This window comes from Tenebrio molitor, chromosome 2 (assembly GCF_963966145.1).
Source record: "Tenebrio molitor chromosome 2, icTenMoli1.1, whole genome shotgun sequence".
NCBI classification, from domain to species: domain Eukaryota; kingdom Metazoa; phylum Arthropoda; class Insecta; order Coleoptera; family Tenebrionidae; genus Tenebrio; species Tenebrio molitor.
Genome location: NC_091047.1, coordinates 15,509,964 through 15,530,182, shown reverse-complemented (window position 1 = coordinate 15,530,182; position 20,219 = coordinate 15,509,964). Strand labels below are relative to the sequence as shown.

The 20,219-nt window shown below is 34.4% G+C and overlaps 1 protein-coding gene across 2 annotated transcripts; it reads left to right on the top strand.

The window, feature by feature from the left end:
- The first annotated feature begins 11,506 nt into the window (after positions 1-11,506).
- Positions 11,507-14,680, top strand: exu (exuperantia). 2 transcript variants are annotated; one of them, XM_069036899.1, is made up of 4 exons: positions 11,507-11,641; positions 12,042-12,823; positions 13,793-13,981; positions 14,037-14,680. In XM_069036899.1, exons 2-4 carry the CDS (start codon positions 12,050-12,052, stop codon positions 14,310-14,312), a joined length of 1,239 nt encoding a protein of 412 aa, XP_068893000.1. In that variant the 5' UTR covers positions 11,507-11,641; positions 12,042-12,049; the 3' UTR covers positions 14,313-14,680. The 2 variants fall into 2 exon arrangements, with proteins under 2 accessions (XP_068893000.1, XP_068892999.1); XM_069036898.1 differs by lacking the exon at positions 11,507-11,641 and adding an exon at positions 11,707-11,856.
- Positions 14,681-20,219: the final 5,539 nt, after the last annotated feature.

The window sequence follows — 20,219 nt, the reverse complement described above, 5'->3', positions numbered from 1 at the left end:
ATTACCCGAAAATTTTGTTCAATAATGGTTATTGAAAACATAATTAAAAAATGTATAAAAACACCTTAGAACATATTTTTTTCACGCAGCCATCGGTAACATGGGCACACTCCTTGTGTCACTCTAAACATTTGTGAACGATCTGGGGTAGCGTGATTATTCCCCCAATTTTAATTTGTGAACGACGTTTGGGTGACCCACGGGTAACCTTTATACCTACCCAGAGTATTTATGAACGCGCTCCTGTATCTTTGACAGTCTTTACTTTACGGTTACGGTCGTTACGGTTACGATATTTTTTGTTTGTCACCAGAAACGCCAGAAACCACATAGCCTCCACAGACTAAAGATAGCCTCCAACCTAACCAATTTAAAAATTTTATGGCAACCCAGTAACGAATATCCCTCAATCCTAGGGAGTAATTTATTTTTGTCACGATTGTACCTAGATTGTATTGTCCATGTAATACCCCAAGTCAGTAAAATATCCTTTTCTAACCGTAGAGGGATATGGAGGGAGCACTCTTCAAAAAAGTGGATACGACCGCGCTTTTCTGTAGACCTAATAAAAGGTCTCCAGGTGAGCCGAGCGAAACCGAAGTTAACGCAGATAATTCATCTTTCCAGTGGCGTCCCTTTAACTTTTTTTCTGGGGCCAATTTTTGTAGGAATTGTAGGAAGACGACCGTAAATATTTAGTTCAAAATAAAAACAGATCAGAGTTATACAACTGAAAAAATACAAAGACAATTCACCAACCGGTTCACGTGTAAAAAAACAAATCCCAGTAAAATGACGGAACACCGACGCCTATGAAGCATCTGATGCCCAACGACCCTCGTCACGAAATTTCACGAAGTACTGGCTGTCATTTTAAAAGGTGTCATAAAAGGTCTCCCCACGCCCACAGGTCTCGGGACGTGCCGCTTTCTTTACATTGCCAGCATAGGCAGTGCTCCCTCCATATCCCTCTACGTTTCTAACATAAAAATTTTGGATAAAACGGACAACTACAGCAAAAAAACGTATCTCTGTTGATTAATTGAATCTTGTTGTTTTATATAATTGATTTCATATAAATGTTCATCAAGTGAGCTGTGCATTTGTAAAAGCACCTTTAATTTAGTTACATTACAAAAGTCACATTCATGAAGGTCATGTCCAATAAATCTTTGCTTGGTAAAAATACAAAGACAAAAACAAATAACAATTACTTTAATTTAATCAGTAAAAAGACGTAACATTGCTTTTGAAATCAGCAATGTTAAAATGGACAAAAACTAAAAAATTAGTCAAATCGAGTTCGCGCAGAGCAAGCAACTTTGAAAGTTAAAGTCACTAGCTTTATCTTTACTACCAACAGAAAATCAGATTTTCATGGCTTGCTTAGATGCACATTTATATGAAATTGAGTATAGAATATCATGCATAACATAATTTCAAGCACATGAATTTTATAATTAAAAATATAAGCTTTCATTTTACTGACTTGGGGTATTACATGGACTTTACCTACTATCGTGTCAAAAATAAATTACACACTCCCTAGAATTAGAACTTTTAGGGAAATAACCTTTTTCATGTTGTGTATAACTAGAATTTTCAAAAGTAATTTTGAATGCTTAAGGTTGGTTACTATGAATTGAGAGATTAAGTCCAATGAAATATGCCGCCAGAAACCAAAATTGATTGTGAAAGGAAAAATCATCCATCACTTAGCGAGAAATAGAGCCATAATTATGCAACTGTTACAAGAAATTCGCTGCCTTGTGGTTACGATATCTTTTGTTTGTCACCAGAAACCACATAGCCAAATTTATGGCAACCTCGTAACGAATATCCCTAAATCATAGGGAGTAAAGATTAAAGGAACGCCACTGGCGCCAAAGCGATGCGATACCCAATGGGCCGTTCAAGGACGTTCACGGTAATAAAAGGTTGCTGGAGAAGGAACGATTGGCTGATTGGCATCACAGGTGTTCTGTGGGCATCACTTTCAATTAGTGTTGTGAAGTCCGGTAATTGACTTAGTCAATGACCCATTTGACCGGTCAATATTGTCAATGACTTGACGTATTTGACCAGTCATCTTTAAAATTTAAATTTCCCGCTCATAATGTTGAAGATTATAGGATATGATGACTGTTTGACTGATGAGATGAGGTTATGTTGGGTTGTCTGAATTCATTTACGTCGCTGCTGACAATGAAGAAATCGATTATGACAATAAATAAGTAAATTATGACAATGAAACATCTAAAACTTTAATAAAGTGGAAAACGATTAAGCTTTTTATCTATTAGGAAAAAGTGGTTTTTGTTTTTCAATCATTTTTGTGTCTTCTTAACGTGACATACAATATATTTTTATTTTCATAAAATACTTACCTACTTTTTTAAATTCTAAACGAATGTTTAAGTATTTTAAAAGAAACTAAAAAACTGAAAATACACACACACAGTTGTGTTTAAAGTTTTAAAGCGTTTTAAATTAACAAAAAGTTCAAATTCAAGCAAATATGTTAAAGAAAAAACAAAGTATAACTTCAAACAATTCAAACTTAACCTCACTTACACAATTTTAGAACAATAATTTATCGATCAATAAATCTTATAAAAAATGGAATTAAGAACCATTATTTGTAATTCTTGACATTGAAAGAATCATTTTGTAATGTTTAACTAGTTCCTACTTTTTGACCAATAATGACTGGTAATTGACCGATTAAGGACCGGTCAACTTTGACCAAAAATAAATGACCGGTCATTTATCCATCACTACTTTCAATGCATTACCTTATATACCATATACCTTATATACCAGCATAGGGCGCCTTCCCTTCTCTTATTTTAACCTCCTTGATTTTTCATATAACAAATTATAGCGTTGAATAAGGAAGAAGAAATATTGTTAAGCCCCAATATCATAAAAATAACGGTTGTGTTGTATTAATAATGTAAAGTTAAAATTATACCATAAAAATATAAAACAAAATCATCCTTAAGCTAGTTTGACACGATGCTAAATTTTGTAGAAAATTAGAAATACAGAAATATCATTGGTGCACAAGAAAAGTAACACATCTCAAAAACCCTCATTTTTCAGTAGAACGATTTTAATAGTATATTGGGATATAAGGTTAGGAAGTGCATTATAACAGAATCGAGAAAAAGTTAAAAAAATCGAGACAAAGGAGGTACATAATGTACATTTTTATATCTGTGAACAGTAAATAATTGTTTAAAAAATTTTGTACAGTGTGAAAACGTATCGTCCGCGTAAATTTTTTACGATGTTGACAAAAATTTCAAATTTGTGTGGCAAGAAAAAATTATAATGTTTTTCTTTGTCATTCACCTGAAGAAAATCCTGATTTCGATTAGTTTTAATTTGAATCGATTCAAGAGCATCATGTACACCTTTGATACATCTGCGTAATGAACCGAGAAGTGCAGTGCTACCTGAAAATTTCTAAATGATATGTCGACCCCTTATTAAGATTATAAGCGCTGCAGTTTACATCAGGTTATTAAAACCCAAACTAACCGCGCGCTGCAATTTAGTACTTAGGATTTTAAAACCTTCGATCCTCGCTGCAATTTAACATCGCCGGTTCGAACAAAAACGATGCAAATCTGAAGTGTGTGTCTGGAAAACCGTCGTTTTTGCTCGCGAACAAAAATGAGGAAAATTATCACTTGTTCGACAGACTTGTCAGTTCGAGCAAATCTGAAGTGCGTGCGGTGAACGGTTTTAAAAAACGTCGGTTTTTGCAGTGGGTTAGTCTCGTACCAAATAATAAAACCAGATTTTGGCGATTCGTATTTCGCGATAAATTATTGTTTGAGCATGACGGATTTTCGCCAGATTAACAGAAAGTTCTTACTGGAATTTATAGAACTCTTCGCAGTCTTCCGTGTTTATGGAAAATATATGCTTTTATATGTGAGAGTTTCAATGAATCAGCAATACAGGATCAGCGAACACGAAATTCTTTATTATGACAACTCAAAAGTACAATTGTTTGTTATTATATGCCTACTATGTAATACAACACATGGCAACACCAAAGGGTAAAATTGCCAAACTCCAACACCCCCCCTCAAGTTACAACTGAGGTGTTGTCGGATTGAAGTCCCAATCCAAGAATACATCTGTCATGATTTTCTTTGGGTAAGGCTTTCGTTAGTACATCCGCTATCATTTTCTCGGTCGGTAGGTATAGGATCTTGATGGGATGTTTCTTCACTGCGTCGCGAATAAAACGGTATCTAACATCAATATGTTTCGATCTTGCATGATAGACGGAATTTTCGGTTAATTTTCCAGCACCTTGATTATCGTTAAAAACCACAACGTTTGCTAGTGATTGAAATCCCAATTCCTTGAGGTAACCAATTAGAAAAACTGCTTCCTTGGATGCATCACTGAGTGCCATATATTCGGCTTCGGTAGACGATAATGCGACGGTTCGTTGCTTTCTGGATTCCCAGGAGAAAGCAGCGCCGGAGAGTATGAAAGTTGATCCCGTGTAAGATCTTCTGTCAATCTCGCAGTTCGCCCAGTCTGCGTCTACGTAGCAGGTTAAATTATCCTGATTCTTCCTGTAGATGAGTTTCTTGTCGATGGTTCCTTTCAGATATCTAAGAACTCTCTTAGCCGCTGTGCAATGTTTCTTGCGGTAACAATTGCTGAATTGACTCAGGACGCTCACAGCATGTGATACATCTGGACGAATCCCCACTGCAACATACATAAGCGCTCCTATTAGCTCTCTAAAAGGAAAATTTGTATCTTCGTTGTCATCTTCAGAATGAAGTTCAGAAAGTTTAGATCCAACTGCAAGCGGTGTCAAAACGGGCTTACAATCTTCCATGCGATATCTCTTCAAGATTTCCCGGATATATCCTGCTTGAGACAGGCATATTTCATTTTCATTTTGCTCTATTTGAATGCCCAAACAGTATTTTGCTAAACCAAAATCTTTGATACGAAAAGTTTTGGAAAGAACGTCTTTGATTTGCCTTTCTCTTTCCTGATTTCCGGAGATAATTAATATATCGTCCACATAGATCAAAACAAATGTTCTCGTGTTTTTGTCAACGTATACACACGGATCTGCATTTGTTGGAACAAGTCCTGCTCTTTTCATCGTTTTATCTATTTCGTAGTTCCATTGTCGACCTGCCTGTCGCAACCCGTACAGAGCCTTACGAAGTCTGCAGATTTTATTTTCACCTTGAAGATCTCTCAACATAACTCTAGCTTTTTTTACAAGTGTATGATCATCTTCTTCTTCATTGATGATTCGTTGGAGCATTTCTTGGAGCAATGCGGGTTTTTCCATAAAAACTTCCGTGTCTATTTTGCCGTTTAAATATGCGCTTGTTACATCTAGCTGCGATATTTTCAAATTGTATTTAGCTGCTAGGGCCACCAACAACCTCAATGAGCTTAAACGAGCAACTGGCGCAAACGTGTCATGGAAGTCAATCCCGGGTCTCTGAGTAAATCCCTTAGCCACTACTCTCGCCTTACGTCGGTCTAAGGTTCCATCAGCTGCATACTTGTTGCGGAGAACTGTCCTGCAACCCACTACTTTGGCGTGATCTGGCTTGTCGACGACATCCCATGTGTCGTTGATGACTAGACTCTTAATCTCAGATAGGATGGCATCCTTCCATTCGTCCTTATCTGCACCGTGGATAGCTTCTGAAAAAGGAATTTCAGATGCTGCCATGACAAAATCTATCTCTTCGTATCGCAGATCTTCTCCCGAAGTTGATTCAGTGTTCGATCTGTCGACTACAACAGGAAGATTTTGATTGTAGATCATGTGATACTGTTTCTTCGGTCTTCCAACTTTTCCAGTTAAAATCTTGCGAGGTCTTCCCGGACCCCTCTTGGTTTTGATTGCGTCATCCATTTTCTCGATCTCTTCGTCTGGAGTGACTATCTCACCTGTGATTTCGTCTTCTTCGAAATCTTCTTGCATCAATGGAATTTCTTGCATATTGACAGTTGGAGCCTTCGTCTCTTCTAGACTGTTTCCCCCCCCACAAATGTCAATATCAACTCTTCCGTTAGGATCCGTATTGTCCAATAGATCGGAGAGCTTAAACCTTCCATTTAAAGTTTCACTTGAGATTATATCTTCGTACTCATTGCTTTCGAATTCTTCGAAGAATTTGACATCTCTCGAAATTCTAATTTTTTGCTCTGACGGTATCCACACTCGATACCCTTTTGGATAATCTGAATAACCGACAAATATTCCTTCAACAGTTTTCGAGTCAAACTTCCCTCGATTAGTTGATTTATCCAAAACATAAGCTTTGCAACCAAATATTTGTAGATGACTAACATCTGGAGACTTCCCAGTCCAACGTTCATAGGGAATATCTCCGTCAATACTTTTGGAGATGCATCTGTTTCGAACGTGATTTGCTGTCATTATGGCTTCTCCCCAAAATGATGCAGGAAGACCAGATTCTAATAACATACATCTGGCAGCTTCTACCAGCGTTCTATTCTTCCGTTCTGCCAAACCGTTCTGTTGAGGACTGTAGACCGTAGTCAAACGACGTTGAATACCAAAGTCTCGGAAAAACTTGTCCATTTCCTTGTTGCAATATTCTTTTCCATTATCTGATTGAACTGCTTTGATTTTTCTTTCCAATTGTGTTTCCACAAAGTTCTTGTACTCTCTGAATTTTGATGCTACTTCGGATTTCTTCCGAATCAGATACGTTTGAGTCCAGCGACTGTAATCGTCTGTAAAAGTAACAAAATAACGAGCACCACCCTTAGACTCAATTCTCATAGGCCCGCATACATCTGTATGTACGATGTCCAGCAAGTTTGAGGATCGATTAGGGCGTCTTGGAAACGGGGCGGTAGCAAACTTGCCAGCGATACAAATTTTGCATGGGTTATTGGTACTCACAGCGCCTTTTAATTTCGCACCAGTAACGAGATTTTCCTTCATCATTACTTCCAAATCTTTGAAATTTAAATGACCAAAACGTCGATGCCAATTGCTAAAAATGTCACATGTCATAGTGACAGATGTAGCACACGCTTCTTGGTGGTTTTCTCGAAGATAGAATAGGTCTCCATCTCGATCTGCTATCATCTTGACACGTCCACGACGATCTTGGATGAATGCCCGATTCTTCGTAAAAAGAACTTCACGATTCTTGTCCACGATCTTCGCAATTGACAACAAATTTGTTCTGAAATCAGGAGCATACAGAGTATTTTTCAATTCAATCTTCTTTGCTTGATTTCCGACGGAGGTTAGTATGTTCACGCTTCCTTTCGCAATTGCCTGAGTTGTTGCGTTACTTGCCAATTTCAGCTGGCATTGAGCTTTTTCTGAATTGATGAACAACTCCTTGTCGTTGCAAATGTGTGATGTACATCCGCTGTCCAAACACCATTTATTGTTAGTTTTCCCCGAAAAATAAGCTTCATGAACAAGTCCAGCCTTTTGGTTTTCTTCTCTCTTCTTTTTGAAGCAATCAGCAGCCTTGTGACCACGTTTACCGCAGTAATTACACTTGTAGGTAATTTTGGGCTTCGAAGATTTTTCGTCTTGTTTCTTGTAGTTGTCTTTTGATGTGTTCAAATCCCTTGAGAAGTGTTTGGAGAACATGACACCGCCGGTTGAACTTCCGTCAAGTTTCTGATTCCGTGCGTCATTCTCCTCGACAATCTTCACCTTTAGATTTTCCACGTTAGGTAAGCTATCTCTGGACTCGATAGCGCATCGAAAATTCTCAAAACTACTAGGTAAACTATATAGCAACATGATGGACAACAGATCACCATTTATCTCGATGTTCATTCCTTGTAATTTATCGACTGTGTCCATAAATCTGGCTACGTGTTCACGAACGTCGTCATCTTCGCGCATCTTGTGTTGTATCAATTGCTTTAATAACGTTGCCTTGCGTGCCGGTCCTTTGGATTCATATATGGATTCTAGTTTCATCCATATCTCCCGCGAAGTCTCACAACTGCGAATCTGCCTAAGTTCCGATGCGTTCATGGCGAGGATTAAGTCTGATTTTGCCTTGCGATCGGCGGCGATCCATTTCTTTTGCTCCTCTTCCGTGACAGCACGAGCTTCACCTTCACCGGTAATTTCGGGTTTAGGCTTTTCGCCGGATACATACGACCAAGTATCATTCTTGATAAGAAGGGCTTCTACCTGGATCTTCCATGTATCATAATTGCTTTTATTTAACATTTCAAATCTTGTCGAATTTGTGAAACTCATTTCCACTAAATTGCGTTAGATTTTGCGCGATAGCAGTCTTCAAATTTCAATTAATCGTGAACCTGTTTGTACTGGGCCCATAACCTGTGAGAGTTTCAATGAATCAGCAATACAGGATCAGCGAACACGAAATTCTTTATTATGACAACTCAAAAGTACAATTGTTTGTTATTATATGCCTACTATGTAATACAACACATGGCAACACCAAAGGGTAAAATTGCCAAACTCCAACATTATAGCTAATGCCGCCGCCACTGCAGACTTGATATTTATTCACTCATTAAAACCTTTAAATAAAGCTGAAGTGTGTGTGCAACTCGTGTTCGTCGTTTTTGTTCGAACAGACTTGTTCGTCGAACAAAACCGTCGAACAAAAACGCAGTTATGATCGAGAGGCCATACAAAAATTATATGTATTATAATTTTTGAAGTTTGTCCGAATTTTCAGACTTTCCTTTGTATTTCTCCCGTTTTTTTTTAACAAAAGGAACATTAAACTTTAAAAAATTAAAAATATTGAGGTAACAATTAGTTTTATTATTTTTTGTAGGTATACATAATATATTGGGTGATTCAAAAGGATTGTGGCCAAGTATGGCAACTATGTACGAAAATTTATGTGGCAACTGTGTGGATGAGGTAGAGTTGTCATTTGTATGACATTTCATAAGCGTGCATTTGATTTTTTTGACATCATTACACATTGATTTGACATTTTTCAAAATTGCGCGACTATGAACTGTCAAAGAAATATCAACTCTACCCTACCCACACAGTTGCCACATAAATTTTCGTACATAGTTGCCATACTTGGCCACAATCATTTTGAATCACCCAATATAAGTTGTACCTACAATTTGATCGTATAGCACTTTTTTCTGACTTTGAAGGCCCGACTAATAAAACTATAATATTCACCAAATACAGGGAGCAGCATTGTGTAGTTGTATTTTCCCAAAGTATTACGATTAAATCTGCATTTACTCCCTGCAGATGAGGGAATGAATATTAGTTCGGAGTTTCTACCTGATTTGTCAAGAATTATGATTGAGATAAAAATGACCCTTATGGCAAAATATTTTTAAGGTAAAATTACAATGAAATGGTTGGTTTCATCTTGTGTCCCTTCGGTTTATTAGTCTGGCTCTTAGAGTCAGATAAATTTGCTATAGATAAAGTATAGGATTATAGGTACAATCGGTGGACAAATAAAACTGGGACAAAAATGACAATCACATAAGTCAAAATTTACAAATTTGCATGGTTTAATTACGGCTTTATCACAAATAGGTTAACTTTGGTATGACATATTATATAGACACTGACAAATATATTGACAATTCAATGGTCTGATTTACATAGATTAAATTTTAAGTGTCCCAGTTTTATTTGTCCACCGACCGTACCGGCAAGTAACGATTTTTATTCTTTACTTATTCTGTACTTGCTCATGTAATAATATAATTACTATTATTTCATACTGGAAGTCTGTTCTGTATCATAATTTTATTTCAAAAATCACATTATTTTGTGAAAATCGCATCATCTTTTTTTCTGGGGCAACGGCCGTTGCTATTGTTTTTTACAATTATTATATCATTCATTATCGTTTTCGACCAATCGTAAGGCTTTATTTTTTGGATTACGATAATTTTTTATTGTCCTTTTTCAAATGTTTTTTTTTAATTTTTAAGACAACGGTGAATACTAGTGTCACATTTTTTATTTTTATATCAAATGTCAACATGAATCGTCAACTTCTGACGAGCAACTTGCAATCATTTTAAAGGACTTTAATTAAACAACTTTATTCATGAAATAATCTTACCGAATTACATACATTCGTCCTTCTGAAATAATCTGTTGTAATACTCAAGTTGATTAAAACGCAACACTCGTACGATTTTTTCACACGTCAAAAAATGACACTCGTGGTTGCTAATCAACTTTCGTATTACAAATCGATCATTTCGAAGCACTGAAGTGAATATTTTTCGACTTTTGCACTTTTCAATGTCAGATTTGATTTGTAAAAATAAAACAGTCCGGTAAGTGTTGCTTAGCGACACTTTCCGGCTCTGATACTGTTATAACTCACCTACCGGACTCAAATTGATAATGTACTCGAACATCTACCGGACAGTATAAAATAAAATATTTAGAGATCGGGAATTTTGACATGAAATAAAGGAAAAAATTGTGCTTATTTTTATAGTGCATTATTATTGGAAATTATTATTCCACTTAAAAAAAAGGACAGAAATGTGCGTAATATTAAAATGGGTGATATAACAATCTGATGAAGCTTTTCCTGATGGAGCAGCAGTATTATTGACTGTAGTTAATAAAGTTCAAATCGTTTATGATAAATTTGGAATAAAAATGCAAATACCTATTATAAGTATTTCCTAATTTCTTAGCAGGAGGCCGATGTATTATAATTTGTACCCTTGTATAGTTCCCTTTCCGTAAGTTGTTAGCTCAGGTAGCATGTAGGGTTGGTTGTCTACAACGTAAAATTTTATCGTTGAGAAATGACTTAATTTTTTTCGTTTTTTTCAACTAGTCAAGTAGGAAACATCACTTTTCGTCGGTGTCACATTCACAACAATATCTAGTGAATGACGTGAGATATTTTCGATATCTCGTTTCATTTTACCTACACAGCTTCTAAGCAGAGCATTTTATTTGTGGTTTTTTAACGAATTCGTCAAAACAAAATTATATTTTTCTCTTCATAGTTCACTAATAGAGATGTTAATACTTTATGTAGTAAAGAGAAAAAACGTTCATCTCGTACTGTTTTCTCAAAAAACGTGATCGAAAATCCACTTTTTCGACCGTTTCAAACTCAGGTAAACGCGAGCGACTGGAATGGACTGGAATAGCATTAGAAAGCAATTGTTCTACTGTCTTATAGGTGGCGACGGCTGCCGGCTGCCAATGCCGGGGTATAGGCATAGGGTAACTTTACCGAGTTTCAAGTCCACCCGAAAGGTTATTCCACTCTGATTCTACATCTGTTCATTTAACGGTAAGACAATCAGCTGATTTCTTGAGAACGATCATATGGTAACTACAAACTTCATAATTATTTCCTGCTTCATTATCATTAAATTTCAAAACTGTGGACTTACTTTTTGGAGTACACTGTTTAACATTACAGTTTTAGATTCACTGTTCGCGAGATGAAAACCAAAGACGGCAGCCGCTTATGTGAAACAGCTGATTTTATCACAGTAACATATGGTTTTGTTTACTCGAAAAAGCACTTGTTTTGCAGTGTGCTGTCACTTGAAAGCAGATTGCCAATCATTTAAAGTGTTAAACTTTAAACTGTTGAAAAATCTAAAGGTAAGTCAACCCGTTTAAAATCCGCGCACTTGACGTATTTCCGCATGTCTGCGTCGCGCCCCCACTTCATTAACGTGCACACGTGCAAAATGCATTTTCCACAAATTATTCAATGTTCACGCAGCTAACGAAGTAGCAGGTGCTTAGCAGATTCTGATTTCTAGTCTTTTTTTCGTTAGAAAACCAGTTGTTTCCTTATAAATTCTAACATTGTGGTAAGAGGATTATACCTATTCTGCTATTGTTTTTTCGGGCCGACATAAGTTTAGTTTTTACTTTAGGGCGGGGCGTGTTAAGTAGAAATGTGGAAAAATGACGCCACGTGTTTAATGTTTAGACATATTGACATATTTTTTCGGACTTCACTGATATGGCGATTAACCTTTTTTGTTATTTACAGATAACAGAATGGTACAAAACGATAGTTCAAATTCGGGCGATGAAAGTTCTACGCCGATTATGTTTGAAAATCCTGCGAAAGGAATTTCGACGGGGAAATATCGTCTGGTTGGATGGGGAGTTGACACCACAGGTCGTCGCCTCATCGATGAGATTTGCCAAATTGCAGCCTACACTCCCAAAAGTCAATTCTCTCAGTACATAATGCCTTTCGCCGATTTAAATCCTTCGTACAGGCGCAAACATAGCATCCGAGTAGTCAACACTGGTAGATACCGAATGCTGAAGGATATGAGATCAAATAAATTTGTCAAGACTAAAAGTGACATTTCCGCCTTAACTGACTTTCTAACGTGGTTAGAAAAGATTCAAGGGGATGCTTCTGATGGTATCATTTTAATATATCATGAAATAAGAAAGGCTTCCCCGGGGATGTTACTTGAAGTGTTAAGACGATATAGCCTTCTCGACCGTTTTAACAAAATTGTTAAAGGTTTTGCAAATGGATTTAACATAGCTCAAGCGAAATGTGCGAAAACAACCAAATCCTTCAGTTTACGAGTTATGTCAAAAGTATTGTTGAATCGAGAAGATGAAGATTTTAGTAGTGCAGTTGACCGAGCTCGAGTATCTTACCAAATTGCGGCTCATTTGGCTCAAGGGGAACGCCAGGAATTAGATGAAAAAAAAGATAGTACTGGAACAGAACCTGAGGTTATTGATTTTGTGTGTCCATTCACTAATCCGATTTCTGCAGAAGAAGAAGAAATTGCCCAGTTTAAGGTAAGTTTTTCTTTTTATCTGTGTTAATAATAATGCTATTTTGTGATTCATTTTGTGAAAGATTACATTTTTATAGTAGGACTCACTGTTATGTTAGTTTTTTTAGTTAAAGGTAACATGAAAAATGTTATATATTCAAGTTCTTTTTAATTACCTTGAAAGTGTATCTCTAACACAGTATCTCTTTTTTTCAAAAATAAAATAAAATCCTTTCTTATGTAAGCATTTAAATGTTTAGACTTTGATATGAATTTGCATTTCACCTAAACAAAATAACAATTATATTGCAAAAAAGGATCAGGAATTAAAATGTTATTCCTATTTTTGATTTATTAACAATTTTTTATGTGCAACTTTGACCTTTGTCTTTTTTCTACAGGATTCCATTTGTGCTTGTTTTTTACTTTTTTAGTTGAAGTTCAAAAACTTGTTTTCTTGGACTACACATTGAACAGTATTTGTTGGAAAAGTTTTTTTTAATAACTTAGGGGGTCATTCACGAAACTCGGTAAGGCTCGATAAGGCGTTGCAAATTCAAAACCATGACAACCGACATTGTTGAAGAATTGTATTTGCTGTTTCGTTAACGATTTGCAAATTTGCAAAGTTTTGTGAATCTCCCTCTTAATTATGAACTTTTTTTTATTCGGCAATTTTTTATCGTGCTTTATTGGAGATAATAGGAAGCTCTTTTTTTGTCTTTTTTTGGACGGTGACAGCTGATAATGTTTGTGAAATATCGAATTTTCGATTACAAAATGTATGCAAAAACAACTACACTTGCAATTCAAATGTAAATTATTATAGATGTCCCAACAAATTATTTTATAACTTCGAATTTGATAGGTTGCGAAGTTTAAAAAATATATAATATTACCTGTTTCCTAATGTAGAACAGTTTATTTTTTATTTTAAAGTAAAAAAGTAGTTATTTTATATTTGTGAATAATAACCTTTTATTCTCATTAGGTTCTGCTGGAAAGACAAAATACTTTTCGCCCAGTCTTTGGTGCCTTATTGCGGGCTAGTCGATCAGAAAGACAACACGCGAGTCACTTACGTAGACTGCTCGCTGAAAATAACATAAACTACGAGAAACTTAAAGAAGCGTACGAGTCTGGTGCCAAAGAAGGTTTAGACAAAGTTCTAAAAAATGAAGTAAGACATGACAAAATACTTGAACATTGAATTTACATTAATTTTATAATTACAGGTTGCGAATGCAAAAGATACTGAACTCAATGAACTGCTAGATATTTTGGACTGTTTCTTTGATCCAGACAAAAAGCCAATACAACCCAAGCCAAGATATTTTCAAAACAATAATAGGAAACCACGAGGTACAAGAAAATCATTTAATAAAGATAGAAATTCTGAGTCGACAAGTAGCCCAAATATGTCGTCAGACAATCCCATAGAGTCTACTAAGTCATCTGGCTTAGAAAAGAGCGAATCTGATAAAGAAAAGACTGTAGAAGAAGTGCAATAATTAAGAATTGTGCCTTTAACAATTTTTTTTGTTTCTTTACACATCTTTCGTTGCTTTATTAATCTGCTAAGAATTTTTTATTTTATTGTAATTATTATTAATGCATAATTTAATAATTTGTTTTTAACGAAAGTTGTGTTATTTTTTGCATTATTATTGTGTTAATATTTTGAAGTTTATATGCATTTTGTGGAAAAAATCTTTAAGTTTAGAGAATCATGTTGATCGTGATAAATAATAATATATTACAATTATTATATATTAAGTTGTGATAATAATGGGTGATTTTTTTTTGTGACAAATTTATTTATATATTTGTTACGTACCTGTTATTTATTTAAAAAATAAATAAAAAGCATTAACAATCACATTAGTTTATTTTTTAATTTCTTTTTAAATGTGTAAAAATTTTATGTCATTTTATAATATCACGCAGAATGACAATAGCGGCATCGAACTGGAATAGCTATAAACATTAAAATGTGCATGGAATAGTAAATTTTTTGATTAAATCTACAGAATTAAACGACGTTATCAAACCTTGACCTTCCAGTTGATTCGTACTAAGTTGTCAAAACACTAAATACGGATGCCGTAATCTTCTATTACTGTTATTTAAATGAGGTGTTCCGCTATCAATAGGTTTTAATCATGCTACAGAAACATTGAGACCTTCTCCAATAGATGTCTCGCAATGTCATAAATTCAAATTCGACTTCCGAGACAACAAAATTGAATTGCTTGCAGGACTAATTATTCTAATTATTACACGTGAAAGCAATTTTCATTTTTTTTTTTGTAACGACTGCTTTGAAAATTTTTGATTAGTGAGTGAGCATAATTACCTATTTAACATTTTAGTTTGAAGAACTGTGTTAAAATATCAACATCAATTAAAATAAACCACGATTTAAGGGCGTAAATGTGAATACCGTTCCACTCTCTGCCAGAAAATTGGTGGAGCTCATTTTGAGAATTCAGTTTAATGAAATACATATTTTTATTTATGCTAAAATTTATTGATATTCTACTTTGCGTAAGGCGACTGTTTAAATCGACTTATTTAAAAAAGCCTTCACTAGTGGATACAGTTAGTGCCTAAAGTTTGAAATAATTGAAATATGTAATTTCTTTCCCGTTTCGAAAAAAACTGGGACAGGTCGATCTAACATTTTTTAAAAGAAACCTTTCCGTTTCTACTCAATGACAGCGTTTTTTTTTTTAATGGTAAGTGTAAGTTCCAATTTTTTTTACACATTTGGATAGATTTGTCCGAGGATTTTCGCCAAAAATCTTTGTTCTTTCGTGAATATCGTTGATACGAGTACTAATAACAGGGTTGCAATTATGTATGGAACCCGGCTCCGTCCTGCTAAAATGGCTAGAACCCTGAAATTTTTAATAGACTTTAGGACTCATTGAAAGGTGCTTTTCAAATGTTTTAAAATATTTTTTTATCCATAAGTTTTCAAAATACAAAGCCAACTTGATTTTGTTTAAATGGGAACATGGGTTAAATGGGGCATCCTTAAAAAGCTTATTTTTTTTAGAATTAAATGATATATGTACAATGAGTCTGTTATTGTCATTTCAAAAAGTGTCAATGTAAATGCACCTTTACCGTCATTATGATTGATATTTTCAAAAAAACTGTCAAATTAACTTAAGCTTGGTTATGAGTAGCTAAGGTATGGTTTAGAAATTTTGACAACTGAATGACACATCTGCCCAGTTTTCCGTGTCCCCAATAGTACTATGGCAGTCAAACAATTTTGGCCCTCACTTTCTAGACATTCAAGTAAAGTGTAAATAAACATTTAGGAATCGTAACGCCACTTTCAATTCTTGTCATTTCGACAATCAATTTAAACTGTTTGAAGCTCAGATATTCCAAAAATCCGACATGAATAAGCAAAATTAGAGCAATCGTATGTACAGATAACCTGAGGTAAACGTTCTGTGTAGTAGAAATGACAAAATAATTTTGAGTTTTGAAATTTACTATTGGGGACACGGAAAACTGGGCAGATGTGTCATTCAGTTGTCAAAATTTCTAAACCATACCTACCTTAGCTACTCATAACTAAGCTTAAGTTAATTTGACAGTTTTTTTGAAAATATCAATCATAATGACAGTAAAGGTGCATTTACATTGACACTTTTTGAACTGACGATAGCAGACTGCCCAGGATTCCATGTCCCTCATTGTACCACCCAAAAAATAAGGTTCATATAATCAAGACGGTAATCATGATGACAATAAAGTACGGATTACAATTTTTTTTTTTTTGAATTGACAGACAATGACGGCCAAAATTTTTTGGCCGGTATAATAATAGGTTTGATGATTTCTTCGATACAATCGTAGGAATTTTTTTTCATTTGAAACACCTATTGTTATTTCAACAATATTTATTGATTGAAACATTTTATTCAATTCTCGTTTCTTCGTTTAGTTTTGTCATTTTAGTTTCACCGAAAGCATTTATTGCAAGGTGTGTGAAATGATACCAAATTTTAAGAGCACAAAACTTAGAAAACAATTGCTGTATGTATACCTAATTGAATGATAAAGTTTCAAATATCAAACTTACGTACTATGCCGGCCAAAAAATTTTGGCCGTCATTGTCTGTCAATTCAAAAAAAAAATTGTAATCCGTACTTTATTGTCATCATGATTACCGTCTTGATTATGAACGTTATTTTTTGGGTGGTAAATTTCAAAACTCAAAATTATTTTGTCATTTCTATACACAGAACGTTTACCTCAGGTTATCTATGTACGATTGCTCTAATTTTGTTCATTCATGTCGGATTTTTGGAATATCTGAGCTCCAAACAGTTTAAATTGATTGTCAAAATGACAAGAATCGAAAGTAGGGTTACGATTGCTAAAGGTTTATTTACACTTTTCTTGAATGTCAAGAAAGTGACGGCCAAAATTTTGTGGCCGCCATAGTACCCAACTATAGGTACTCCTCTTATTTACAAAATTTTAATATTCTCAATCATTTCGATTATTTCATTTCTCATTGAAACATCTGGTTGAAATAATCGAATTGCGACATTCTCTACTGTCATAGGTTTGGTTTTCTATAATTTTTGACGGATTTTAAATACTGCTTCATTTACGTGTTTCCATTTTGTTTTAATTAAATTTTAATTTTTTTCTAAGATTCTGTCGAACAAATCATTAAACCTATTACATCATTTGATTCTAAAAAAAATAAGCTTTTTAATGATGTCTCATTTAACCCATGTTCCAATTTAAAAAAAATCAAGTTGTGAGTCCTAAGTGCGTTTAAAATTTCAGGGTTCTAGTAAACCATTTTAGCAGGACGGAGCCGATTCCATACACGATCGCAACCCTGTATATGCAATTACAAATATGTATAATATTTTTTAAACAGTTCACTCGGCAGCTTATGATTTAGTTTATTCACTTTGTAATTACACCAAATGAACAAACTAAATTATTATTAATTAAAAAATTTAATGTAAAATTTGAAGGTATTTGAGCAGTTACCCTTTGAAAAAATTGGTGATTAATTGTCAAGCAACATTTTGTACACCTTTTAAAGTCTGTCAAAATTGGGCGCGCTTTATTAGAAACGTCAAATTGTGAAAATTTATTGAAAATACTCTAAAAATAGACTACAGCGGCAGAAATTTCAATATTGTTGAAAAAGAAAAAAAAATGCCTATGGAGGGTGTCGTAAGAACTTCAATGACAGAGTTCGTCTTCTCGTGGAACACTATCCAAATGTAAGCTTTACAAAATGTAAGGAGAGTGGTCAATTTATTTGAAGACACAGGAAGCGTACGTGAACTAAATTACCTTGCTAAAATATCCCGATCGTGTTTTAGTCCTTTATGGAAAAATTAAATCATCCAGTATAATAAATTACGTCCAAATGTTGTCTTTAACTTTGAAACTTTGTAAGTGTTTGTAAGGTTAGCAAGATAAACGTCAAATATGTCACCTGCGCTTCTGCGAAAAGGGATGACCAAAATTCTGCAAAATTGCGCGTTTGTTTTATATGCGTCTACGTTTTTGCATTTGCAGCCACGTTTAACAGTTTTTTGCTTTTTTCTTGCAAACCAGACGTCTTTCAAGGACGAGTTTTTCCCTACAGCATTTTTTATGTAAATCTTAATTGATTCAACATTTTAAAAAGGCATGTAAAAATTACGTTTTTAAGACTTGGGTGATTGCATTAATGGGATTTTATTGTTCACCGTCTAAAATATCTGCATTTTAAATTTCACAAAAATCCGTTGGAAAATAACTGAGTTATTAGGCTCGAAAGTCTTAGCTGAGACACCCTGTATAGGTAGTTTTAGACAAATTTTTTAATTATTAATTATAATGATTGCGTTAAGCAAAACAACATTATTTTATATTTGTAACTAAAAAATATAAAACATTCAAATCTAGCTGAACATTAATATAATCAGAAATGTCTGCAATTCTCTTCAACATGTGAATGTCCTTATTTTAATGAACACCTGTGTAAAGAAAACGTTGGTGATAGGCAGCAGCACCGGAATAGACGAGCATCTGGTTCCGGTGTTCACTTCATATCGGAATATCGTGTTTGAGCAAAGAACACACAATGCAAATTCTACACATAACTCTTTCATAAACTTAATATTTTCGAGCAAGTCGTTTCTACTGTTTAATTTAGTAATGCACTTTTTCATTATTTAATTTATTCAGTTAGTTAAATTATAAAAAACTAAATTACATTATACAGGTGGTCCCGATATAACCTTTAACCTACCAAAAAAATTCTGGGCCATTAAAAGGATCTAACAAGTCCGGAAAACCTCTTTTTATTAGGTCCAAAATAATGGGGATAAATTAACCTCTATCCACACCCATTCGACGCTGCTGACCACAAAAATACGTAAATCCAATTTTTACCCTTTTGCGATGACGTCATTATCTAGTAACTTCACGTATGTTTAGCTAGGATCAGAAACAAATTTGAATTGATCATAAATAACGATAATGTTTCAAATTTGTTGACAATTGCTTCGAAAGGTTAGGTCAGGTAGGTAATTAGTGAAAGAAATTAAAAATTGTCAAATTGACAAGAGCATAAAATAACCTCAAAGTGACCATCAATAAATAAACGTGCCTTTTTTTTTGTTTTTTTCTGTTTCTGTTGTTTCAATAAAGAGAAAGCGACGAAGGAAATCGTGACATCACCTCAAAATGGTAAAAATTGGACTATACCTAAAGTCCATTCAAAAATCAAAAAACCACCACCTGTTGCTTTGGGTTGGTGAAATTTAAAAACCCTAGGTAGATATTTTTTCATACTATGTTGGTAACTCTAAATTATGACATTTATTTGATTCAAAATAAAATTCAATTGCTTTGAATTTCGTTCATATTATTTTCTTAGCAGCACGTTTCATTTATTTATTGATTCTTATTATTTTTACTTAAACATGCCCAAAAAAACAAGACATTTAATAAACACTTAACCTCAAAATTACAATTGTCACCAAATTTTACACTAAACAGCGTTGCCGATAGTAAATTATCGAGGAAAATGCGACGTTGGTGGTTTTTTTAAATTTTTGAATGGACTTTAGTAGGAATTAATTGTTGGTGTTTGTAAGGATGACAGTATCTAAGCAACATATCTGAATCGTTTGTGACAAATCTGACAAACTGAATCAAATTAATGACATTTATTGAAAACGCTGTACGCTGTGTGCGTTAATTCAACAGGTTATTTAGGTACAAAAGCCGATTTTGTAGCCTGAGATAAATGAATAATAAATAAAGTGATGTACCTCAAAGTGTAAATAAATGTACAGCTGGTTGCAAAAAAAAACGGGAACTGTCAGAATAAAATTGACACATTTTTACAATTTTTCTATAGTGTGAA

Bases quoted from the DNA above. Each gene is read 5' to 3' on its own strand.
- exu (XM_069036899.1), top strand. From the start codon at position 12,050: ATGGTACAAAACGATAGTTCAAATTCGGGCGATGAAAGTTCTACGCCG. The intron at 12,824-13,792 runs GTAAGTTTTTCT...TATTCTCATTAG, and splicing joins AAGAAATTGCCCAGTTTAAG to GTTCTGCTGGAAAGACAAAA. The intron at 13,982-14,036 runs GTAAGACATGAC...TTATAATTACAG, and splicing joins ACAAAGTTCTAAAAAATGAA to GTTGCGAATGCAAAAGATAC.